The sequence below is a fragment of the Corvus cornix genome, chromosome 4 (assembly GCF_000738735.6).
Source record: "Corvus cornix cornix isolate S_Up_H32 chromosome 4, ASM73873v5, whole genome shotgun sequence".
NCBI classification, from domain to species: domain Eukaryota; kingdom Metazoa; phylum Chordata; class Aves; order Passeriformes; family Corvidae; genus Corvus; species Corvus cornix.
In genome coordinates this window covers 45,147,539-45,173,874 of record NC_046334.1, presented here as the reverse complement: position 1 = coordinate 45,173,874, position 26,336 = coordinate 45,147,539, and the positions used below count along the sequence as shown (strand labels likewise).

Here is a 26,336-nt window from a genome sequence, read left to right as displayed (position 1 = left end):
CTTAAGATACAGTTTATTTTCTGTATTTTGCTACCCAGCTGGAATCCACAACAGCATGATTTAATTCTGTGAAATCAGCACAAGTGTTTTAGTTCTTTTAGACACATTCAGCCTGAGGTCAGATTTAGCTTGCCTTTCGGGTTGCTCAAATAAGAGGGTCTTGTGATTCACTGCAAAAATTAGAGATGGTCCTGACAATTTAATTCCCTAAATCTGGGGAGGGGAGGTGGATTTACTGCCTTCTGTTCAGCTTTAGCCTTATAAAATTTATTGAAGAACTTATTAAATTAATATGTCTGATGGAGTAGTTAATAATTTGCTTAGAATAAGACCCCTTTTACTTTTGTGTGTTCTATATCACTTTATAATTCTCAGAACTTTAAAAGACAACACACAGGCATAAAGTAATTGTTGGGGTTTCCCCTTCTCCTAATCTCCCTCCCCCTCCACTCAGAGTTACATGTAGAACTATGATGGGACTTTTTAAAATGTATTTTGTCTTCATCATGGAGCTGCTCTAATTCTAAAGGTATATTGATAATTTCAAGAAAACCTGCTAACATCTCTTATGACTTGGGACTAGGTAAATTCATAAAACGAAAATTTGACTCTCTTCATTTAATCTGACCTATCTAAAATATTCTAACAGTTCATCTGAATTGCAAATTTAAAATTAATATATGTTTGTCATTACAAAATAGTTAAACTAAAACTGTGCAAAAATGAAAAAAATCACTCATAATATCTATGTCTGTACTGGTCTCAGTTTTTGTTAAGCATTAAAAGCAGAATTAATGCATTTGGTTTTGCACCATGGCATGAAATTTTTATTCAATAATACTGCCTTTATGTGACACTGAAGAGACTCAGTAATGTATAAGATTGTTGTTTCCCTTAAAAAAAAAAAAAAAGGAAAAAATTGTACCTGCTTTTTTACAGCCTTGATTTATTAGTCAGTTGGCTCTCCAGCCCCTTGCTCGGGTAGTAACCCCTGCAACTCCCCGAAGCCCTTTCCATAGGAGGACATCTAACTTTTGCAGCAGTACCACTGTGCTGCCTTATAATTATCTTATGATCAGCTGGAGTGGTCACACCTGTCTTCTCATCCATTTCTAGCTGATCTGGGACATCTCAGCAACAGGCTCTAAAGGAATGAGTAGGTACATAATACTTCAGCTCATTTCTGTTATCCCAGTCCTCCAGCCATCCAGACTTTCTGGCATAGCACTCTGACTGTCCTCTGAGGCTGGGATACTTCTTGACTGTTTCCTATCAGTAGAGCTCAGCAGCATGCTGGCAGCACTTCTGCCTTGTCACTGAAGAGGTTTGGTCTATGAGTTTCATGCTCTCTTCATTAAAATTAACACTTTTAATGGTAAGGCAGTAGTTTCTGTGAGGATGAAATGCTCCTTCTCTCACCAGTGAAAAACTGGAAGTGGTATGGATCTAAAAACGTACACCAGTGTAATATAGGACTTATTCTAGAGCTGGAGGGGTGTGAAGAACTGTTCATGTAACACAACCCCTTGCAAGAATGATCTTAGAAATTGCGATTTGAGTGTAGGATCCTGGTCTGTCAGCAGCCTGTGCCAGCCTTGAGGAGGTCTAAATGACCTCTGGCAGCTGGGGAGGGGCAGTGGGAGCTGTTTGTCCAGCACACATGGTCCTTGGACTTTGGACTGCTCTGCCACGGGGCCTCAGGGAAATAGTTTTGCCTTGGGGAGGTTTATCTTTTCACATGCACTGTGGCCAAGACTTCAGGTTTTAAATGCTTTCAATCAGGAATTTTCCCATGGAAGAAATTAACCTGCTGAGGGACTCCCATGTTTTACAATTTTTTTCTCTGAGAAGGAAATAATGGTTTGAACATCTCCTTATTGCATTGACATCAAGTGTTTAATGCAGCTCTGGAAACCTCAGATAAAACCCAGCACACCAAAAGGGTCTCCCATCATTAATAACTTGAGTTAATAAGTCTTGCCCTAGCAAAACAAAGCTTTCTCCCTTCTGTTACATAATATTTTGTTGGTGAATCAGAAGCTGTTGCGGTCTCTTTCTTTCTAAAAGTCTCACATGCATCACCCAGAGCTATAATAAGCAGGTTTTATCTTATCGGGTATGTTCTGCAATGCAGCCCAGCACCTCGATAACATATATTGCATTTACTTAACCCTTTCTCAAATGTGCTCATATGTATGAACTCCACCACTCATTCTTACTGTCCCCAGGATGTGCATCCCAGTTCTTTTTACACCTCCTGGCTACTCCCTGTGTAGCCTGTAACTGGGGCTTTCCCATGGAAGAAGGAAACTCCTTCACTGCAGTAGGGTTTGCTCCTGAAGTTTATACTGATTTTCTCATACTTCCCACTGGGAGTCTCTGCTATCCCCAGACGACCTCACACATTCCTGAAGTGACCAAACTGCTCCAAGTTTGGTTGTGTTTTTTGGAGGGCAGTGTCTTCTCTGTCCCAAAGGTGCTGCCCAGCGATAGCAGTGGGGTGGATTAAGAAGCCAGAATGTCGGTATTAAAACAAAGGATTGGGTGAATGAGGCTTTCTGACCTCTAGGACCACTCATTGTGATGCTTGATGAAAACAGATGGCACAGAAATACAAAGACTGGCTGGGAAGACTATAATTAAAAGATGGGGAAAAGAAGGAAACAGGAGCTCAGAAATGAAGGAAAGTGAGACTTTTGCCATAGTAAATAAGACTGAAGAAGTGGATATTTACATAGCTCTAGTTCTTCTGCTTAATGTTATCTAAACATTTTTAAAATTTTCTTTACTCCTCCTCTCCATTCATATTTCTTTGTTGCTTGTAAAGACCACTGTGCCAAACCCCATGCAGTGGAGGTTAAGTCCTTTTGCCTTCAAGAGAGTATTTCCTTGTCATATCAAGAGAAGTGTTGAAACAGCTCTTTCCTTGCTCTGGATGATAAAGAATATTATATGGTGTTTGAACATTAATAGACTCTACTATGATGATTAATTCATGTCTCCTAACAGCTGACTGTCTCAGCTACATGTGGTTTCTGTGGAAGATACAGTCTTTGGGAGGAAGAAAAATCACAAAATGGGCTGTTGTTTGTGGAAATGTTTTTGCTTCTGCAGGTGGCAAGGGAAAATAGATGTTTCTGGAAAGTAAGATTCCTTCTTGCTGTGTTATGGATACTTTAGGTAGTATTACTAGTTTATATCAGGTAATCCAAGAATACCTCATCCTCTCTGGGACAAGGTTTGCAAGAAATAGTATCTCTTGTAGGATTACTTGATACTCTTGGAAAAACAGGCAAGCAATGGCCCACTATGTTTCCTTTGCTGTGCCTGGGTGGTTCATTAGACCATTATGGCTACACCAATTTGACACCTTCGATACCTCTCAATCTTGTTTTCATTTAGTGTTTCTTAGGTATTGATGTTATGTCAGCTGATACTATCTCTGTCAGCATGGGACTACTGCATACTGTCAGCTTTATGGCTGTTATATGCTATCACTAAATGCCTCACAGAGTTGAACCCTGGAAATGTAATTTCTGGGAAGTTACATTATTGAATCTGAGCATCAGTCTTTTTTTCCATGCCAATCTTTATTCCCTGTGTATTCTCTTAAGTGTTTCCTTGGATTCTTTGGTGTTTGTGCCTGCTTTGTATATCTGGACTGTGTCCATCTATCAACTCCAGCTACCTATGGAAGAGAAGGCAATGGATTGAGGGCAGGTCATGAAAGCAGATAATGTCCAAAAACCAATTTTCCCTGTGAAATCAGATGAGCCACTACAGGTATGGGAGCTTGTAGGTTACAATGCTTTTCTGTTTCATCTTCCCCAACAGGAGCTCACACCCATTTTAAAACATGGGAATATGGTTAAGCAGAGCTAAGTCCACTCTTTTCTCCTTGCTCCCAAACAATTTATTTCCCTTTCCTGGAGGAGTGGAAACATCTCTCCAGGGACTGCTGGAAATTTATCAGCAAAAACGAGCATCTCTGGGGAGCCACAGAAATGGATGTACTGAGATGTGGAGTAGGTGGGAAAGCTGGAAGAAACTGCCAATCCCAGTTTGCCCAGAGAAGCTCTATGCCCTGTTAGAACAGACTGAGCAAGGGGGAAGGAGGGCGGCTTTTTTGGTGGGGACCTGCAACGCAAAGAAATTTGTGCAGATGCACAGCCAACCCAGGGCTCAACAGGGCAGTGCTTATTGTAGTGGATACATCCTGAGTTATTTTAAAAAGAGCATCAATAAGCATACCATTAGCTTGAAATCAAGGTGGGTTTTAAAACAGTGATACTGGCAATGCATATCATATCAGCCTTTTTCTGTTGTAGAGATGCAATTATGTCAGTCAACTTACCCTCTTAACAACATCTTGTAGTCCCCTTTTCCACCTCGGCTGCTGTACTGTGCCTGCAGCCCAACAACCCACTTGTCCTCTCTCTGCCACGCAGTTCCTAATGCTACATCCATATGGATTTTCAGTCCCTAAATTCATTAGCAAAATGTCTATTCAATTTAATAATTCATATTCTCATTAATCTAGCTTATTACACAATATTTTATAGCCATTAAATTCACTAACAAAGAACACCTTATTTTGAAGACAGCTCCTGTGCAATATCTCATACTATGAGAAGTGTCATAGACATGTAGTGATTTCATATAATGAGCAAAAAAATTCTGTGAAATCTTTGGAAATTCCATTTCAAAACTGATGCTTGAAAAATCTTGGTCACAATAACTTAAAATTCGTATCAACACTATGAATCCTGCTTCTATTTATTTTTCTCCTCAACGATCATCTTTCTACTCACCAGCTGATGCATATGCTTGGGCAGCTCTGCTCAGAGAGGACTTGCCCTTCAGGTTTCCTCACCCACACTGCTGTGAGTGCCCCCAGCACTGCAGGAAATAGGAAAAGCTGCAAGGACCCAACACCTTGTTAAATATTTAGGTGTCTCTTCTATGATTATATGCGTCTTTCTGTTTCTCATGTTAAGTTTGCTTTGCTTGAAAATTGTTTTTCAGATATTTCTAGAGTCATTGGCATCTCCTCTGTCCCATCCAGTGGCCTCACCCCTGCCTGTTGACTGGGATACACTGCTCACTCTCTTTCCACTAATTTAAATCTCTTCCTTCCATAACAGGGTAGTTAGGTCTTTGTTTGGCCCGTGCTTGTGTTGAGGATTCTGTGCCATTTTTGAAAGGTGTCACAGCCTAGGAATCCCAAAGGAATTGGGTAATATTTGAGCAGTTTAACTGCAAGCTATCTTACAGGGAATTTTCAGCTGGCATGTCGATAAGACTTTGCCAGCTGGAGTCCAAAGGCTGCGCCTGATTTACTGGCAATAAAGCCCATTGCACCCACCTTCTTCTTTCTTGGAGAGCACAAAAGAGAGACTGCGAGAGGAGAAGCTGCTCCCCTCTGTCATCGGGAGCAGAGGCACCATGTGCTGCCTACACGATGCCAATGCTCTCTGCTTTAACTGGTTCTGTGTTAGGCACTGCATGTCTTTGTGCAGATGACAAATTATATGACAGGTTAAAGATTATTCTCATCTGCTCTGCTACTCTTCTGGTAGCTGAGAAGGGAGCGCCGACCATATGTGCTGTGTTATCCTAGCTAGTGTATCCAACCTTGTTTATCTGTCGCCTTCACACCTTATGTTATTCTGTGATTCAAAACTGATTTACTGTTAACTGTTTACAGTGATTTGAACAAGATACACTTGTCACACAGACAGGAAAAAAGGTTTAAGTGCTTATTTCCCCTGGTCTGCTGGGGCTGGATCGGTAGGATTCCATTAAAATGATTAAGGAGAGAAGAAAATGGCACATGTAAGCTGACTTGTTTCCTGGTTCTCCCAGCAATTGTCCTTGTTGCAAGTTGACACCATTGAATGTCCCAACTCTCCTCCTTTCCTATCCCATTTTTTTTCTCTCAGCAGTAGAGATGGCCAGAAGGGATGAGTTGTGTTTGAGAATTATAGACTCAAAAGGCTTTTGTGCAGAGAATTGTCTGCTGCATTGCTGATGTTTGGAATACTTTTTGTACTTGTTTTACTGTTACAGGAAGCATTTTACCCTGTAATATCATCCCACATCTTCCTCCATAACATCTTGTGAAAAATTTACATAAACAGACTTTGTTTTAGCGGTCAGGCATTCCCTCCTTAGGAACCTGGCAGGATGGGGAACAGCATGTGCTGCCTGTGCAGGGCAGGGTGTTCTTTCGCTTTGGAATGAGTCACAAAGCCTGATTTAAAGAATTCATGCTTAGTAATGTGACAACTGTGATGATGGGTGTGGAGCAAAGAAACAGCTAAGGGACATGTTAAATCATGTGGAGGAAAGCAGATCTTGGCTGCAGATAAGTGTGTTGGTTTTCACCCATTTTGATGAAATGAAAGCTGTGTTGACCTGTTACGTTTGTTCAGCACTAGATTCATAGTTGGTGAATCAGTACAGTAGATTTAGAGTCAATGAGGCAATTCACAGTTGTATCTGAAGATCTCCAAAAGAGAAGAGGACAAGAGTAATGTGGATGAATGACACAGTGAGAACCTTTTTTAAAAAAGGTTGTAGTATTATTGATTTATGCAGTAAATTACATTAACCAGCAAAATTGGTGTCATGCAGCGTTCCCTTTCGAAGAAAGCTGAGGAAGCAGGCAAGGTGGGAACTGTGGACAAATAGCTCTTTCACCCAGTCTTGTGTCTGATACCGATGCTTTCTGTCCTGTATGCTCTAGCATATGATTTATGCAGTCAGTTTCTGAAGTGCGTAAAGCGTCAGAGCGCTGTGTCCAAGAGCAATAATTTCTCTCTTTCTCTGCATGATCGCCTGCCTGTCTGTTAGTGGTTTCATATAAGGATATATTCTATTATATATAAATACGTTCTATATATATATCTAAAGTCAGAATTGAGCAGCAAGCAATTGGTCTGGCTGGAGATGCGAGTTGGTCAGCTTTTGGAAAGCAGAGCTGGGAGACAGGTAATCTTCCATATCCCATTTTTTTCTACACTGGTAAAACTGCTGTTCCAGTTGTTGTTTTTCTCATCTGCTTATTGTGAGTCAGTGATTCTGGACTGGAAAATTCTGATACTGGGCCTGAATTTGAGGTTCATAATTCAGCTATTTATCCTTGTGCTGCTACTCGGATGCCCTGTTGTTTTAATGATGTCGCACAAATGCTGTGTATCTTGACTGCCTAAGGAGAAGAATTACATTTGTGTGAGGTTCTTATGGATCTATAAAGGAAGTGCAGATTTACTGTCTCTTGTGTCTTTGACTTTGTAATTTCAATGTAGATTTTCTACTTCATCCATCATCAGAAACAGATAGATTAACTGTGTGTAAGTTTGAGTGCTGGGTTCAACTCAGGCTCTCTGGCACTATGCTAGTTTGGAAGCCACTAACCACCAGAAGCAGACAGATCAAAATATGGTTGGGCACATTTTCTCCCTCTGAAAACCCTGCAGCTATTCCTCCAGTGACTACAAAGGGGTGTTACCCAGATGTGGCTTTACCCTGCTGAGGTATAGCAGAGTAGGGTGTAAAACCTAAGGTGGAATTAAAGAATGCTATTGCACTACAGAAGATTTTCCAGGTTTCCTGGTCAAATGTTCCTACAGGTGCCTGCATGTACTTTGCAACCAAACTGGCTCTTTCTGCTGAGTCCCAGTCCACAGAAGAGTAGAGCACGCTGAGGCAGTGTGTGTGCACACAGCCTGTGAGAAAAGCATGTAGAGGAATGTAATTAGCTCATGAAAATATTTGTCACCAGTATAACATGATGCTTCTCAAACTAGATTATGATAGGAGGCTAAATGCTGGGGTTTTATAAAAAGCAAACAAAACCCCAACTAGCTAGTTTTAAGTAGATTTAATGCAAAATTAAGGTAAAACCTAAGAGGAATAAATTGCTTTAACAGTAATTATGTTTTATGTATACTCTGATTCATCCCAGCCCTGAGAAATTAACCTTTTCTTGACAGTGGTCAACATGAAGGTCATGGTACTTCTTTTTAATAGATGGGGAAATAGTAGTTTGAAGCTGCCTTTATTTTTTCCAGTCTTTGATGGAAAAAAAGGTTACTTTTTTTCCTGGTTAACATTTTTATTTCCTGTTCCTGTCTTCATGTATGTTTTGTGGTTTTGCTGTGCGTTTTTTGGTGTAGCTTTGAAAATTTCAGTGTCTCAAGGAGGAAATGCTTGGTCAGATTCTGTCCTCAGTTACCTGGGGGAAAAAAGTCAGGGAAATGTATCGACTTTGCTGATATAAAGCTGGATGTTTATTGAAGTAACGCAGTAGCAAACCAACAAAAATTGATCCTGTTCTCTTTGTTCACTTGTAAATTGACTTGTCTAGTTATGAGGCCATGTAACTAAAACACAGCTGTCTGTATTCAGCTGCTTTCAATTAAAAGCAGAGGACCCAGCACCTTCCAAAGTGGGGTGACCAAAGCAGTGTTTGTGTTTTGGTAAAATGGTCAAAACTGTGGTATAAAACCTAAAAACACTGCAGTGTTACGCTCCGGCTTTGCAAAAGAATCTTTTCTGTTCATCCAAATGTTTGGCTGCACTGGCACCTCCATGCAGATCCTTAAGCCCAAGGGCAGAGGTTTGAATGCTCTTGCCTTTGCTGTGTCAATGTGACGCGTCCACAGCAAGTTGCAGCCCGGCATTTCCACCGCGAGCTCCGGGCTGCTCGGGGCCGCAGCCTTGCTCTTTGGCCTCATTCCTCCTTTGAACCTGCGGCCGCGGTGCGCGCCCGCCCGCCGCGTCCTCAGCCCCGCGCCGCTCTGTCTTGTCATCCGCAGACAAGAAAAAGGCAGGCAAATTCCAGCCTTTCAAGAAGCTCTTCGGCAAGAGGAAGAAAAGAGAGCCCGCCTCAGACTGCGAGGAACCCAAACTGAAGCCCAGCCACTCCTTCGGCAACATCTGCAATGGCACCTTCTGCTCGGATGACGAGCCGAGCAGCGCGCTGAGGTAAGAGCACCCGCGGCTGCTGCCAGCCCCTGCACACACAGCCCTTGTTCCCCCTGCCTCTAATGGCAGTAAATTTAAATTCTCCCTCTGCTGAGTGGCAGCAATTTGTACATTGCTTGTTATGAAGCGTGTGCCTCTTTCCTCTGAATGTGACACCTGCTGCTTTAGACCTCAAAATCTCACTACTTAAGGGGTACGTGTGCTGCTCTGCAAATAAGAAATCCCAGGGGGAAGCAGAAATGAATTCGAATCCAGCTCTGTGATTTAACAGGTGAACACCTGAGCAGAGGTATTAATGGCATCCCTGTTTTTAAAACTGGGTAAAGAGAAACTTGAACTGGCTGTTATAGATAGTTTATTGCATGCATTTCCCTGCAAGGTGGTATCTTTGGGTTGGGACAGACATGTCCTTTTTCACTCTATCCCAAATAATTTTTGCATTTTAATTGGGGTCAACAAACAGGCTGCTTTTATTTTCAACCAATTTGAATGTAGAGCAGAGGAAGGAAGAGAGGGGAGAGAGGCACCTGAAAATCAGACCATGTTCCAGTGACAACAGAGGATGACAGAAAGACAGCGTGAGAATTTTCTGTGGGGATGCTGGGAGTAAGAAACTGTAAAGAGTAAACAAGTCAGCAGTCTCTAACTAGGAACAGAAAAAATCCCCAAACCAAACAAGCCCAAACAAACAAACAAAACCAGAACAAAAAACCACTTACCCCAACAGCAACAAAGCCCCAAGACCAGATACACAAACTACCAGAGTCAGTAATACTTATTTCACTTCCCAACTGCTCATCTCAGAGGGGTTAGCTGACTCCTCATCAAAGCCTGCTGTTTTGGAAGAAAAGGAACTGTTTGCACTGGGGAGTGTATCTGAAAGTGTAACAAAAAATCTGAAAGGGTAAAAAAGAATTCCAAATTCCTCTGCTCGAGAATGAGATATGTACCAGAAACGTCACCCTGAACAGTATTTCTAATGGTGCCTATGAAAATGTGATTTTAAAAATTATTTATTTGGGAGATTTTTTTAGCTTCTGGTTTTTTATTCCATTCTGTGAAATTCCTTAAGTATTAGGTTTCCTTTTGGTTTCTGTAGTGTAATATTGTACACCTCTTTTGGTCATCTCACCTTTTTCAGAAAATCAGTACTGAGCATAGCCACCCTGTAGCTGGAGGTGTGACTGACTACTGCTGCGATGCGTCACCTGAGTGCACGATGCCAAGCAGCTCTAGGAGTTTTTAGTGCCTTTTCCCTCGTGAGCAAACTCAAGGGCGTCATCCCACTATCAGGGATTTCCCATTTGGCATAACTGAAAGTGCAGTGCTGCACCCAGAAACAAACAGTGATATGGGAACTTGTCCTGCTCCTCAACAGTGACATGGAGGTGTGGCAGACCTTGTTTGGGACTGTTAAGTGTTTGCATTTTTAAACCTCTTCATTTTTCTGAGTAACAAAAGCATTAAATGTTAGCCTCTGGTGGGAAAATCAGACTGTACAATTTAAATCAGAGGGCATTAGTAAATGTGAAGGGTTCCAAGTCTCATCTCAAGTGGAATGTTTCTTTATGTGATTCCTGAAAGCTCTTAGCCTGCTAGAAATACTCAGTCAAACCTCTGTTTTTCCTGTCAGGCTTCATGGTGCAAATGTAGGTGGGATTTGATGATAATTTTCAGTTTACAGGTAGTGTTTGCCAAGTTACTCATTTTACAACAATCACAAATGTTCAGTGCAGTGGATTAGATTGTTTTGGGAGCTTAGTTTTGCCACCCCAGTCTATTTTCAACATGTCTTCCATCCATTACATTTTTTTGCCTTTACTGTAATTTCAAACATTTCTGAATTGAAGGCAGAGATAGGCTGTCTAACTAAAATAATACACATAGCTGTTTACAAGTTGTCTAACAGTAAATCCATTGCCATACCTTCCACTATTCATACAAAAATAGACTAGAGCAAATACAAATTACAAGTAGTATATTTACATAAGCAAAATCCTGAGGAGTTTTGTAAAATCATTTGCTTCAAATTCTTTAAGAATGTACAACTGTATATTAACAAAAGCCTAATGAAAGTTCAAATTTTGCAATAAAAGCTCAGGGATGTTCCCATTCCTTTAATAAGCTATATTTCTTCCTCAGCCTGCAATGTACATGAATTTGTTATCTGCAGATGTGTCCTGTGGATGTTTTGCTTTGTTTTGGGGAGAGGAGGTGGTTGTTTTGAAAAGATATTAAGGGAGGAAGCTGCTTCAGGAAGGTGGAGACAAGCAAATGAATGAGTGTAGGCTAAAGAAGACATCTGTATTGCTTCCAAGACCTAAGCTAGTATTTCACTGAGTACTGTATTGGCTTACAAGCCTGCTTATAGCTAACACCTGAATCTCTAATGGAGACTGTGCTGACTGGGTGATGCAGACATGCCCAGAGCAATTTAGGTAATCTACATATGGTGTAGATTGACTAGCTGAGTTGGAAGCAGCTTGAGAGATCTGCCTGTCCATCCTTTCTTACATCCTGGATTCATCAGATGCAAATAACTTGCTTGGTATCCTGATGTATGCACACTTCAACCTCTTTATTCATCTATGTTGTTTTGCAATACCGAGGTGGGAGGTTTCTTGCTGCAGTTTCTCTTGCTCTGCCTTGTGAAAGACTGGAATTCCTTTTCCCATTTTTATATTCCCCTTCCTGAGTTTACAAAGTTAAAACTGTATTAATTAACTTTCTGTGGTAACCATAAGGGCTGGGAGATAGAAGTACCAACTACAAGAAAGCTCCACAACTTTGTGGAACTTCACTGAAGTCTCCAGAAGCTTCTTTTCTGAGGCCATGATTAGACGCTTTAAAAGATTTTATATTTGTGTTTTTTGTCACAGTTGACAAATACTCAACTTCTGAGCAAGTATTGTGAGGACATACCTGAAAGGGTACCTGTGCAGTGCCCTACAAAAGTTCATCATTCTGGCTTGATGTGCAGACACAGTGGGGAATGAATTTTCCCTTATTGGGGGTACAGTAGAGTCCCTTTCCTTAGGCTGAATGCAGTATTTCAAAGGACCTGGAATTAGACCTGTCAGGTGTTCAGGATTCAAGTGTGACAGCATTGATCTTCCAGGAAAGGCTCTCTGAGCAAACTTCAGTGGCTTGACAGTGCCTCTCCACAAAATGGGATCCCTTTACTTGCAGCATTGGGCAGTTGTGTGTGAAGCAATCTAGACAAATGGTAAAAAGTGATCTATCTGCCCGCTTGGAGTTTCAAAGAGCTCCCAAGAGACTTTCTCTCTGTCACATCCAGTTTTCATACACTGGGTATTTTTCTTTCTGCTTATTAGCTGTATTTCTGCAATTGGCATTTGTCAGTCTCCTAATTTCCTTTCTAAGTGCCTCACTTTGGGTGCCTTTGTGACTCCAGTGCAAGTGCCTTGTTGCTGTGGTTCTTGGTGTCCACCTTCTCCTGAAGACTTCATCCTATCAGAACTCTGACTTAAGCTAGTATCTCTTCAAGCCCATCCAGAGCAAAGCAACATGTGGACTTTGTAAGAAATTTCATTTTAGAAAAAAAGCAAGCTTGGATTTTCCTTACTTGTGTCAGCTGACATGGATACACCTGTAAAAAGTTTCTTATTTCTGGGTTATGAGGTGTGTTGTGGGAACCAAGGATGTTCCAGGACAGAAAAGGTTATGGCTGCAGTTTTCTGTTTGCATGGGTTTTTTTAATAAATTTTACTACAGGTTTTGGCAAAATTAAAGTTGTTTCCCCATTTTTGTAATTTATATTGCAGCTGAGTAGCACAGAAATAGGAGCCAAAGCCACGCTCTGAGTGGCCATTTCTGATGTGTACTCAGTAGCACATGGCCAGAGCACAGGAGTGGGGGGAAGCCTTCCTGAAGTGGTTCCTGGTGTCTTGAACATAAGGCTAACATCACACTCAGTATTTCTGTTGACCTTAGCTTTTCTTGACACGTCAGCTCTTGCCTTCCTCCCTTCTATTATGAGCTTGCTGAAGTCTTTGTGCTCCAGAAGCTTTCTTCTCAGGTGTGTGGTCTAGGACTTTTTTCTACTTGCTCCAATTTTATCACTTAGTAGAAATTTGCAGTAAATGCCTTTAGCTTGCCTTTTGTTTTTCCAGCTGCTACTTGAGTGCTAAGATGCCTGTAATTCGTATATGAACCTAAGAGTTCTTCAGTAGAGTGTGTCTCTGCCAGAACTGACATTTTATATCAGGTGCTACTCTGTTTCTACTTTTTAACTTGTCTTTTGTCCTCAGCCCTGACTATGACCAGCTCCATTTTCAGCTCAGTAATCCCAGAAGAGTTTTCACTCTGGTCTTCACTTCTACCACATAGGCTGTCTTGCTGTATTCTCCATGGAAGGTTTGGCTGTTTTACTGCCCACTTGTCCTCTCCTTTTCCTCCCTTTTGGATGTTTTTGTTGCGCTCCCCCTCCTAATCATGATGTACTTAATTTCCTTCATTTCCAGATTCTGTATGACAATTGTAATTTTCAGCAGCTGGTGAGGTCTAGGGCTGGGCTCCTGAACAAAACAGAGTTGTCACCTGTAGTATAATGTACTTTCTTATTTCCTCTTCCTTTCCTTCCTTATCAACTAAATGCAGTTTCTATATAACACTTTTTCCTGCCAAGGCTAATGTAGAATTTTCACTTCCTTTTCTGTACATATTGCCAAATTTCAGAGCAATTTTTGCATAAACATATGCTGCTGTTTGGCAGATTAGTGTCACATGTGGTGGACTGTCAGGTCAAATGTGAAAGTTGGACCATTTAGAGCCCTGTTCCTTTCACTAGTCTGCATATTTTTGTGCTAACTGGTGAATTATCCACATCCTCAAGCTGCATTAGGATTCACTTGCAGAATTACTGGAAACCAGGCTGATGCTTTTCTTTACTGTGAATGCTGAGACTTTCTGAGATTAGGCACCTTAGTGAATGATTACATAAAATTCATGTGTTGAGAACTATGTAGTCTCACCTGATTACCTTCTTGTCAGACAGCAGCAAGGGCAGGGCCGCTCCCTTAGGGAAGGCAAGCAGGACACCAAGGGGACCCCACAGCAGGAGGGGATCCATGATCATGCTGCAGGTCCATAGCTGAGAAGGCAGGGCCAAGAGCAAGCCTGGAAAATGGTCTACAAACTGAGGTCTGGATCAAAGGTCTTCATGGCCAGGCACAGATGTGTCTGAGCTGGAGACCAGCACTTCTCCAGCATGGCTCAGGCAGGGACCAAAGCCTCAAGTGTGACCTTAAATAGAGCTCCTGAACCCATGTGTGTGGGTGGAGGCTCCAGATGAGGCTGGTTGGGGACATTAGAGCTTATTAGTGCACTCAGGGCCTTGATACTTCCCATGGTTAATTTTTATGCCCCTAATGACAATAATTTTCGTTAGATTATTAGCATGATGCATCAGCTACTTAAAGTTAGCCTTGATCTCTACTTCTAAGAAAAATAAAATTATGGTAAGCTTGTAGGTTCCAGGTCCCCTGATGACACCAGACTGGAGCTTTGTATAAGATAATGTTGTGTGATATCTTTGAAAAGAGCAGGGCTGCTGTCAGTGAGGCTGCACAACTGATCACTGGCATCAGTGGGACTCAGGTGGGTCATAACAAGGGGACTGTGCAGTTTTCCCAGAGTTAGTGCCCTGAAATTCAACTGTTCCTGAAGGTGATATGAATATATATTAAGAATGAATGCAGAAATAATCCCTAAATTTACTTTACGAAACTAATTCCCTGTTAATAATGTCTCTCTTTTGTCTGTTCAGATTGTGAGGCCCATGTTTATGGGTTTGTTAATTCAATGAAGCCATGTGCTGTCTAAGCACAGCTGTAACTCAGAATTATGTTGCAGCATACAATATTCCCCATCCAGGCGTGAGTTAGAACCAAAACTCTCTTCCAGCAGATAAAAAGAGGACACTGAAAATATAGCTCAGAACAACAATCCATTTTTTCTCTATTACAGTATTAATGCATCTCTGGAATGACTAGAAAATGCAATTTATGTTTTTCATCTCTAGCTGCCCTGGAGACATTCATGGGAGATGCAAAACATTGAATCAGATTTCTTTTTTAAAACAAAACATTAAGTAGAGGCAACCTATCACTGCACTTGTCATTTCCCTCAGGCCCTATTCTGGGAAGTGGCTCTCAGTTTCCTTTGAAGAGATTATATGAAGGGTCAAACCTGGCTAAACCAAATTCATTCTTGCTTTGCATGCTTTTTAATTTTTTTATTGTTTAAAAATGGCTTTATGTTAAAAAGTTGACTTTGATCTTTAACAATTACAGAATTGGTTTCTAATGGAAATCTAAAAGAGTGAAAGTCATGGGACTCTGGGTTTTTTGGAGTCGGTCTCTACAAACATAAAAGAACAGAACAACTCATTCTTTCCCTTTATTTTCCAGTTTCTATTTCTAACTCTTTAATATCAGAGTGGGAGGAATATTTATGACACACCGAAGAAGCAACTGGTGGTGTGAGATTTCTGTACTTCAGTAATGCACCAACATGGGATTATATAAGAGCCAAGGTCTCAGTGCTCCTTGCTGGAAAAGCTTCCCTTCTTTTAAGGATCACACATTTGCCTTTAAGAGGAGAAATTGCTCTGGAGAAAAATGGGGTCTAAAAACATTGTAGCCACCAGTGTCAATACAATAACCTTGTATTCTGTGCAAAATGGTTCCTGCACATGCTCTGATATAGTTAAGGGTGCAGTCCCACAGCAATAAATATTGACTGGTGTCTGACTCTTTCCAACAGCTCTCTAGTTATGCAGCTAGCATGGAAACTTGTGTCAGAATTTGCTCAGCCGAATCAGGAATTTGTGTGGATTTTTGAGTTCTGATGTTTTGGGGGAACTTTTTTTTTTTTTGGTGCTTGGTTATTCTAGTTACCAGAACATCTCTCTGAATTGTTCCATGTGAGCAATGACCAATGGCACAAAAGAAGTGATGGGAACACATGGAGAGGAGGATACAGAGAGAAAGTGTGATACCTCACCTAGTCCTGACTTGAGGTACCTAGAACTGATGGAAAATTGCATCCTAAATAGATCCATAGCAGTGGATTGAGGGAGGGTCCAAAGAGGGTCTCTATTTGCTGCTTTTCATGGGAGAGGAGTAAGACTTTTCCTGTAAGCTCAGGGTGGTCCCATCCTACTGTGAGGGATTTGTTTCACATTTCCTAGTTTCTCAGCACACTCAGACACCTCAGCAAGAATGAATGATGGAAAGAGGGGCTTTGCAAGCCAAAGTCGCATATATATGTGTTAAGGCTATGATACTTCCAGTATCTATATAATGTGGTTTACCTGCAGTTTTTTGGGGTTCTTCCAGAACTCCAAAATACAGCAGAAGGCGTTCTCCTGTTTCAGGGAAATTTATCAGCGTTGAGTTAAACAAGGAATCTGGGAAGCATATTAATTTTGTGCAAAAAAACCTAGGTATGGATGAGGTGTATTTGAAGCAACTCTTTTTACAGCTAAACACAGTTATACATGGGCTAGGAATCCAGTTATCTCCATGATCAAGATGTGGTGTGGTCCTCATATTCTCACTCTATTTCCCACCCACTTGACCCTGCTGGTTTCATCATTTGTAAAAATCCTGTGGGATGATTGGCTCTGCTATACTTTTATGCTCCTGGGGTACCCTCAAGAGAAAGACAAATCCTGGTGCACTCTTTTTGTGCAAATTCTGCATGCACCACAGAGCCCCTCATACATTCTCAAAAATGTAGTAGTTCTTGAAAATTTCATCCTAATAAAAGAAGGTGAAAAGGATGTTCTTAGTTTCACTGAGAAACCAAGTATTCCAATCTATCTCAGGAATCTGGAGAGGGACGCAAGTGGGGCAAAGAAAACTCTAAGAGCAAATGAAATTTAACTTTGCTCTCAGTACGAAAAAATTAGTTCTGAAAATTTGTGTATTGCAATTGAAACTGGAACATGATACTTGGGTTGCAACAAACCTTCAGAGAGAACATCGTTAAGGATTTTGTATTTTAAAGTGCTTTGTATTTTGATATAGCACATCCATAATTAATGTAATTTAGTCAGGTTTCTGAAAGTGAGTCAGATGATGATTCAATTATTTTCAGCACAAACAGCCTCTGAAGTGTCATCACTGGAATTATCAACAGAAGTGCTCATAAACTGATGCCCCTGTTTTCCCACATCTCTTGGAAGTGATATGGCAATTTGAAACTCTAATACCTTTAGCCATGGCTATGACTGTAGCCCATATCTCTGTCATACTGCGAATTTATTGAAATCCACTCCTGATATTGACATGCCTTTTAATCAAAGGGAGAACAGTCTGTAAATGTGGATTGTGAGGATGTTATTGTATAAAGACTTCTGAGAAAAACTTCAGGGATGGGTAGCAGCAAAGGAAACTCAATTATTCATACTGTACTATGACTTAAAAGAAATTCATTCTTTCCAAAAGTAGAACATGAGCAAAGTGAAAAAAAGAGGTGGAAAAAGGACCTTTGTGATATAATCTGTCAAATTCACAACTGGGAAAATATGAAAGGATTGTGGGCTCCAAGGGAGTAAAATAAGAGACCTTTCAGAGAGTACAAGTACCTTGGAAATCACCTTAACTGCTATTTAAACTTGCCTATAAAAGAAACTAGGTTACTACCATGTGTGAATATCTTTTTTCCGATGTTCTTTAGCCTACATAGACATTTAAACAAAATTCTTAAACTATTTTTACCAGTTGTTGGACATGTGGCTAGCAGAATTGCTCATTCACCCACTTCTGAAATATTCAGTGTATCTGCAGAGCATTTTGAAGGGGTAGAGTAGAGAGTAGTCTGCCATTAATTCACTGTGGGGTTTCTTGTGACTGTTTCATGTGTTCTGACGATTTGGAGTATGTTCGTTTTATTATCAAGTCAATAAGAAAACAAAAATGGACAAAACCTTTCAGATATGCTTGTCCTCAGCTCTATGAAACAAAAATGTGTGGTGCCTTGTCATGAGGGGAGAGAGAGAGACAGATAGAGCAGCTGGGAGAATGCTGGGCATGCTGTAATTGCTTAGCATGGTCCTGACCTGCCACTGGTACCATTGTGGGCACTTGTCAAAGACTGGTTTGGATTTTCAGTGATGATGTACTTATGGCTGCAGGTCACATAGAGCTCCCAAGCGGCTTCATGTGACCTGGTGTTCCCAAGGGAAGCTTTAAATGAAATTTTAGCAAGTTTGCAGGCAGGAGGAGAGACTAGATCCCTAAAAGTCTCCTCAACTCTGCAGCAGAGTGGGGAAGATTTTCACTCACAGCCATGTCCTATGCAATCCACCAGAACTGACCTCAGCAGTTGCTCTTTTCTTCCATTTCAGAGATTCAGATTTTATCAGGCAATTCCTACAGTCAGAGCATTCCTGCTATTGGTCAACTGCAGTTTTGGGGTTTGAACTGCTGGCAAATTTTGTTCAGTTTCAATGCTGTATATTGGCTGCTCCCAACTTCAATTTTAAAGAACTCATTACTAAGGTCAAGAACAACTTCCAAACAAGTCACTGAACTCTTTGGTGCCTGAATTGCAACCCTTGCCTACTAATTAGTTGTAACAAACAACACAAATATACATGAGGTATCTGATTTAAAGTATGAGAAGCCCAACCCATTGGACAGCAAAAGGGGTGAATAGTGTTGTATGCACAGTGAGTAGCTGTGAGACAAAACCACAAGTATCTGAGCCACAGCACTGCTGGAAAAGTATTTGAGAAGGGATCCTCTCTGGAGAACAATATGACCTGGACTATGGATCCTCAGCAGATGTCTCAGCTCAAAGGTAAATAGTGAACAACCAGTTCCCACTGACCTTGCCTTCTGCACCTGCTGCAGGCTCACACACTGAACAGCGCAAACGCAGTTGCCGTGGGCTAGTTTGTCAGATTTTGCATGTTTCCTTCCCACCTTGTTGAATGCAATGATGGAGCTTTCCATTCAGATCTACACAATTATATGAGAAAAGCCAGCTTTCACTCCGTTTCATGTCAAACCATTCATTTCCAGGCCTGCTAGGAATTCGTCTCTGCATAAGGGACATTTCTCAAGTTGTGGTTCACTGGCTGATTCCTGGCTGGCCAAGCAAGGTAGAGGTATTTCAATGCCATGCGATTTTCCCACAGCTCTGTGTACAGGCTGAGTCACGGTGCTTCGGTATAGAAACCTTTTTAGAAGAGGGTTTAAAAATATACTTACTTTTATGATTTCTCTAATGAAAGGTTTCTAGAAGAAGGTGTATTACCTTTAACCAGAGGCAATCAAGTTGTGGGTTTTATAAAAAAAAGTCTAACATAGAATATAGCACCTGTTAAATGTTCCTCTTTTTCCATGGCTAAAAATGTTGTAGAATATTGACCAGCTCTTTGCCTGATTGTTTGTTGGTTTGTTTCAAATGAAGCAAGTTGCTCAAATATTAATCTGGATGAAAAGTAGTTTTTCAGTTAGTCTGTGATTGTATGGAAGATGAAATGATTCAGAGAACTGTGTGTGTTCTCCCCAAAAAATTGGATGGATTATTTTGTAAGTGCAAAAGTGTTTTATATATAAATGAGAGAAAGAGAGAGGGTTTGGGGGACTTTCTATCCTGTTATTTTCAGGTTACCTCTAAGAAAAATTCTGCTATAAAAGTCAAGAATAGTCTATCATCGAATCATTTACAACAACGTTATGCAGCCCTATGTAACATCTCCCTTGGTAAGAAAAGATTATTGTTTTTACTTAAAATACCCCAGGGAAAAAGGTGATGGAAATGTAATAAATACATTCCCAACTTACTTGTTTCCAAAGTATGAATAGAAATATCTTGAACACTTAGTGAACAATTAGCACATTTTAAAAGGCAGAAAAGATAATATACTGATCTTCTTAAATATGTGAAACTTTAACTTTTCTTGTTGTTTTACTTACACCTCTCTCTGGAAGAATCATCTTCCTTGCTTTTGCTGAGATATTTGTTTATAATGCTTTTATCATATGTAGAAGGTTATGTTGGATAGATCTCCATCAAAACTCTCTTTTTTTTCCCCTCCAGATAGTTTTCGGAAACTATAAATGGGTTCTATGGAGTTGCCAACAGGTTATTAAAAGGAGAGATTTAGGAACTCTCAGTTGTTCAGGTTTTTTTATTGTGGCTTTTATCATGACTTTAGATTACCGGCTTTTCACTTACCATGGAATATTCTAGGTGAGACAAAACATGACTTTCAAACTCGTACATTTTTCCCTCAGCATGCCCCCAAAACCCCAAAGTAACAACCACAAGCCTTTTTTTTTTTTTTTTTTTTTAATTTAATGCTAAGTTTTCTTGGAACTAAATTCATTAGAATGATTCCTGGTAAATTAAACCTCTTTTTGTTTCATCCCTTTACCTGTGGATTTCAATCAGAGCCATATAACTGGTTCATTCGTGACACACCCTCCTCCTTGGCATCAGTGTTCAGGTTAGCAGCAACACACGAGCATTTCTCGCTCTTTGTGGCTGATCAAGGACACACAGCTTGGTGCAGTAAGCTTCTTAGCAGTCTGGGGTTTGATGATAACCTTTTATTGTCAGTGTGATCATGCTCATGGCGATAGGAAGAGCTGAGCAATCAGCTAAAGAAGGTAGTTCTTTAGAAGGGGGTTACTGCACTGCAATACCTCTTTTTGTGTTACAAGCTCCCTTTGCTTGGCACCTGCTGTTTTCTTTGACCAGGAGTGACACTGTGTCCCAAGCAGTGGGACTAAGCACGAATGCACTTCCTCAGATATGCAGTCTGGCAATGTGTACATCATTATCATCTACTCTGTATCCTGAAAGTAACATTTAGATTTGAGACTTACAAGCAAAATCGATTGAGCTTCTCAACACGCCTATTAAAAACACACAACTCTAAGTCCTTCCAAGGAGGAAGTCTGTCTATAAAGGAATCATGAACCTCCATTAAACTTCTGAAAACCAGACGTGTTTGGATACCTCTATTCTGAGAATGTACGAAGCTTTTATGTAGAAGACAAGAGGGAGGGAAAATCCACACAGCAGGACAACTATGATATGAAGAGTCACTCCCACAAATTAATTGCAGTGCTTATTTACTTGTTAACTGTTTTTTTTTAACAGATCCTCCCATTATTCTATGGGCAGTCGAGCTTTTTCCCATGACAGTATTTTCATACCTGATGGGAGAGCAGAGAGTGAACAGGCCATTCAAGCAATGTCACAGGAGAACGTTTTAGGAAAAGTCAAAATTCTTCAGGTAAGAAATTATAAGTGGGAAAAATATTTAAAATGTGGTGGAAAATGGTCTCCAGAACATGTTAAATGTGCATAAAGGTGGGTTGCTTTTCCAGTATCCTTGGGGCAGTTTCTCAGCCATGTTAAATTCTCTGGCCAAAAGCCATTGTATGTCATTCAGATAATCTGCAGAAGTTCCAGGTTTTGGTCTTGAAATGTACAGCACTGATGCCGTAAACATATCTGCAGAAACGTCTGCGCCTGTGGGACTCATGTGAATTGGACTCATGGTTTTGGTGTGTCCTGATGTGTACGCCTAAGTCCTACAAATGTGGTAATGAGAGAAAAAATGAAGGCTGTGTTGAGGGCAGGGAATGGCATGCAGAGTGAGACTTCTTTGCAAAGCCGATTTAATTATGTATTTATAAGTTTGGGGTTTTTTTCCTCCTTTTTCTCACTGCACTTTCAATGGTTTTTGTGGAAGGTGGATTTTTTTATCTCTCCAAAGCATAAACAACACATTTGGGTATTAGCTTCTAAAGAGCTTTACATGATCTGCTTTCCCTTCTTTTCCAGAACTCTCTCCCATTAGTGCTTGAACTAATTTTTTGCTCTACTCCTTTGGTGACATGATAATTTTTTTCCTTTTCCTTTATACCCCTGTTATACCTCTTTACAACTTCTGTATTCTTAGTGCTTTTTGCCTACCTTCTTGGACTTGTTTGTTCAGCTAAGAGACTAAACATTTTAGAAGCTTCATAGGTAGGGGGTTAGTATGCCCCAGACCCGAAGGTCCTCTCCAGGACACATTCTGTAAACCAAGATAGAACCATCCAGTGGAAGGTTCCTTGGGGAGGGGGGCTCATTCGAGCCTCTCATTGGGGAATCTTTGATAGATCAGCTAATTAGTAAGACCTATAATGTTAGACCAGATCTTTTGGGGGTGTGCATTGTGGTGTGCATTTCGGTGCATTTGACCTGGATGTAGTGCACCTAAGGATCCTTAAAATAAATATCAATGAAAACCCCCTTTTTCCCTTCTAACTGTGTTTGACTCTTGATTTTAAGACCAGGAAAAGGCATCACCTTGTATGTAAGACTCCCAGCTTTACGCCTTTCTAGACCTTGAGAGAGCTGTCCTTCAGAAACACACTGCACTTCAGTGTTCAGGATGCTTTCATGTCCTGTCAGAATGCTCATAAATTTTTAATGCTGTGCAAGTGCTGTTACCCTGAAGATGACCAGTAAAATATCATTGATTTCTTTTACCTCTGAAGTCTACCCATGATCCATCTTTTTTGGTGAGTGAGAGATCATGCACATTAGACAGCTCTGACCTTCAGAATGGAATTGTTCCTGCTTCCTGCCTGGTGCTGTCAGCAGACAGAGCACCTGCACAGTGTTGGCCATGCTGACTGTGGATGAACTCCGAAGCAGAAACCACACTAGGACATCTCCAATTCCTCTGTGCTTGTTTTTCAGCTTAAATTTCCTCAGGTCAGGTAGATTGAGTGCATGCTATTTCCCAGGAAACCATTACATTTAAAATGACTGCTGACTCTGGGTAAAGACATGAGGTATGTGGGCCTGTCCTGCAGTGTCCTACAAAGCCCACCGACTCCTTCAGGGAGCTGTGCCCTCCCTATCTGTTGGATTTGTGTTCTTGGCTTCCATATACTAGCTTTTCTCTGAATAACTTTTCACTTCCAGAGGTGTGGCTTCTCTCATTTCAAAACTCAGCTTGAAATGCCCAATGGAAATTATTGCCTTTGCTAAACTAAGAAACCTGATAAAAAGTATAGTTAATGCCATATGGTAACAACCATGTTCACTAAGCAAATGCTAAATCAAGAAAATTGGAGCAAAATATCACCCTTGAAAGTCACAAAATAAATAGCCAGTGATACTCTCTTGCTCATATGAACTTTGCATAAGCCTTTTTTTAGTGGTTCCTTGCATGATTTTAAGAGACAGTATTGTTTCAGCTGCTTGATGTAAAAAATATGCTTGCCTTTTTATTTAAAATTGAAGGATGGTAGTTCATTTTTGTCATTTTAGTGTAGCTGGAACCCAGCCTGTAACATACCAGATTCCTTTTCCAACTCTGCTAATGATGGTGAGAGCAACTCATTCATTCAGAAAAGAAATGCATAATAGATTGCAAATGACACTTTTAATTATTTACATGTTTACACAGAAATTATATGTTCATCTAAATGTCCACAGATTTTTTTTTTGTAAACCCATGGAAAGCCTCCCTAGAATAAGCCTAAGGACCACGTCTTGTATCTTCAAAAATTGCTGCCCACCATATAACTTTTCCAATTTCCCTACCCATGATTTCTGCAACTGTTCCCTGAGTTTTAGGACAAAATCTTGCCAAAATCCCATTGCACATTTTTAGATTGACCTTAGAGTTGAGTTCCAGGTCTGATGAGTTATTTAGACTATCATTCCTGTTTGAAAGTTTTATGCACTCCATACCCCATCCTTTTTTCCTGCTGTAGTATTCTATGAGCCAGTGTTTTCCGTGTGATTGTGCAGTCACAGAAAACGTTGATACTCCGTCTCCTGATACCAGAAGCTTGTATCTACTTTGAAATCCTTCTGCAAGCTAACTCCAACTGGGAACATCTGTATTTTTTAAAGTGGTGGAATAAGAGGAGACAGTCCTCTCTTCTGAAAAGTACTCTACTCCTTAAAGGCAATTCCGTGGCCAGCTCCGAGTCCCAAGTCTTTGCTATCCTACCAGCATTACTGTGGTTTTGCCAGGCTTGAATGTCAGGGTGGTAGCACATCACTTCCTGTTTCCTTTTACCTGGCAAGTTACTCTTCAGTAAAGAGTTGTTGCCAGGATTCTGTGCCCTGTGCTGATTCTAAACTTGCTGCATTGCAAATGGAGATCAAAAGCTCTGCAGATTTTAACCCTTTTCAGGACTTTTCTTTCTGAGGTGGTACAGTAAATGTTCCTGGAAAACTTAAATCTGTTTTTGGAAAAGTCCCCATGCTTACAAACCTAAGAGACAGCGTGGTGAAAAGGGTTTTGAAGTCAGAAGAGCAATGCAAGACATTTAATACTGATGGTGCTGGATCTCATTCTGGGGTCTACCAGTGTTTCTTCCTTCTTGCCTTGCATTTCTGCTGACTTTGGAGTGTTGATGAACCTACAAAAAATGTTGTGTAATGGTGCAAACTACTGTAGTAGTCTGGGCAGCTGGCCAGCGTGTGCACTGGTTCAGCTGCTTATTGTGGGAATTCTCTCCTTCTAATTATGCCTGAAAGGTTAATTAGTTCTTCCTGGAATTGCCCTCATTTGATTTTATTGATTTTCAGATTAGCAGTATTCATCTTATCATGCTTTCTGAAAATGGATTTGGTCGTGTTCAAAGGTTTTACTGTGTGCTAGAAGTCAGGCTGAGAAATTTACCTCTCATAAACTTCCAATAGCCTTTTTGTAACCAGAAGTTATTTTGTGTTCGCTCAAGCCATCTGGTATCGTAAAAGCAGTCTTTTCCCTGTCCTTTGGAACTGCTGAGATTTATCATTACCTAGTTTTTAAGATACAGTGTAGAAAGCCAGCCTGAACCTGTTCCCACCAAGAGGTGGTACACAGGCACTGGTACTCTTAATACTGAATTCTTTTGGTTTCTGGGGTTCTGTTGCTTTGCTTGTCATACAGGGCTGTGAATGAGACACAAGGAATATTTAAAATGTAAATCTAACAGCGTGTCAGAAAAAAACTCAACCCAACTCTTGGAGCTTCTTTTTACATCCTTCCCCTTCAGAGGTTAGTGGGTTGGTTTTACTCCTCCCATCGAAGTGTCTTAGAACTACTTCCTGACATTTTGTACCTGTGACTCTTCTTCCTACCTCTGATATTTGCCAGGAATGGCCAGCAAATGAACAGAAGGCAGTTTTTATTTCAGACTTATAAAAACTGCAGCAAGTAAAATGAAAGCTTGTTTAAAACATTAGTTTCCTGAAGGGTCTACACTATTCTCTCCCATTTGCTGTGATGATACCATGGTGTGGAACTGCTACTGCCTTTGTTCTCCACTTCTTGCCTTCACTGAAATTATCTTGGGTCATCTGGCATCCGTGCAGTTGCAGCAGTCAGCTGCAAGAAATATTAAAGATTGACTATGACATATGGCTTATGGCCTTTAGGAACTACTGGGTTACAACCTTTTCATTTCATGTGGCCATGCAGTTTAAAACAAACCCTCTGTTCTGTAAAGGTATAAAACACCTATTTATTATACAGATATTAGTTATGATAAAACATTTTTTGTAAATCCCAACTTCTCTGTCAAATACAAAAGGACCACTTTTAAAATTCACATTTCCCTGATTTTGTAATGATGAATGACCCTGATCATTTTCTTCTTGTCAGACCTTTTGACTGTTCAGTTTTGGATTGCATTTCTTTTAGTCATTAGCATACCTTAGCTAATGACCAAGCCAGTGCTTCCCTCACTGTGCATTGCACGTCTGTATTCTACCAGCCACTCCTAATGTATCTTCTGTTTGTTATTGCCCAGATCTCAACAAGGCTACAAAGCCATTTTTCAAACATCGAAGCTATATTTTTTACCCTGATGCTCTGACTTTTTCAGAATTGGGAGTGAATTTTCACTGCATGATTGCCTAGCTTTTTATTTCTTACAATTAATTTCTTTGTTGCCAGTATTTCCTAGTGCCACTACGGCCTAATTGTTTTCCTCATATTGGAAAATTCTTTTTGCTGTATAAACTGAGTTTATAGTTCTTTTCTTAATCAAAAGTTTCTTCAAGTGTAATGCCACTAACCACATGCTGCTCCAGCAATGGAGAGTGGAATAGTTTCCTCCCTGCATCTTAGATCCAAAATATCTGTGCTAATACTTGTTCTTTTCCTAATTTTCTATATGTTTCTATGTCAATTTTACACCTGGATTATTTTCTAAAGCCTCCAGCTATACCAGTACAACTTTTCACATGATGCTTTCCAGTTTATTCTTGCTTTGATTAAAAAAAAAAGCTTATGTGGGGTTCTTTAATTTGTTTAGTTTGCTGCAGATTTTCCTGTTTGGGTTAAGAAGTGG

At 40.5% G+C, this 26,336-nt stretch overlaps 1 protein-coding gene across 5 annotated transcripts in view; it reads left to right on the top strand.

Annotated features, from left to right (window-relative positions):
* CRACD (capping protein inhibiting regulator of actin dynamics) overlaps window positions 1–26,336 on the top strand; it is a 108,725-nt gene that overhangs the window by 61,920 nt on the left and 20,469 nt on the right. For 2 of the 5 annotated variants that reach the window (XM_020584746.2, XM_020584745.2), the window contains 2 exons: window positions 8,823–8,991; window positions 21,139–21,274. In XM_020584746.2, the coding sequence (XP_020440335.2) occupies window positions 21,155–21,274 (120 nt within the window). In that variant the 5' untranslated portion in view covers window positions 8,823–8,991; window positions 21,139–21,154. Of the gene's footprint in view, window positions 1–6,915; window positions 6,994–8,822; window positions 8,992–19,242; window positions 19,734–21,138; window positions 21,275–26,336 lie in introns of those variants that run through there. The other 3 variants (XM_020584741.2, XM_020584748.2, XM_020584747.2) reach the window with 3 other exon arrangements.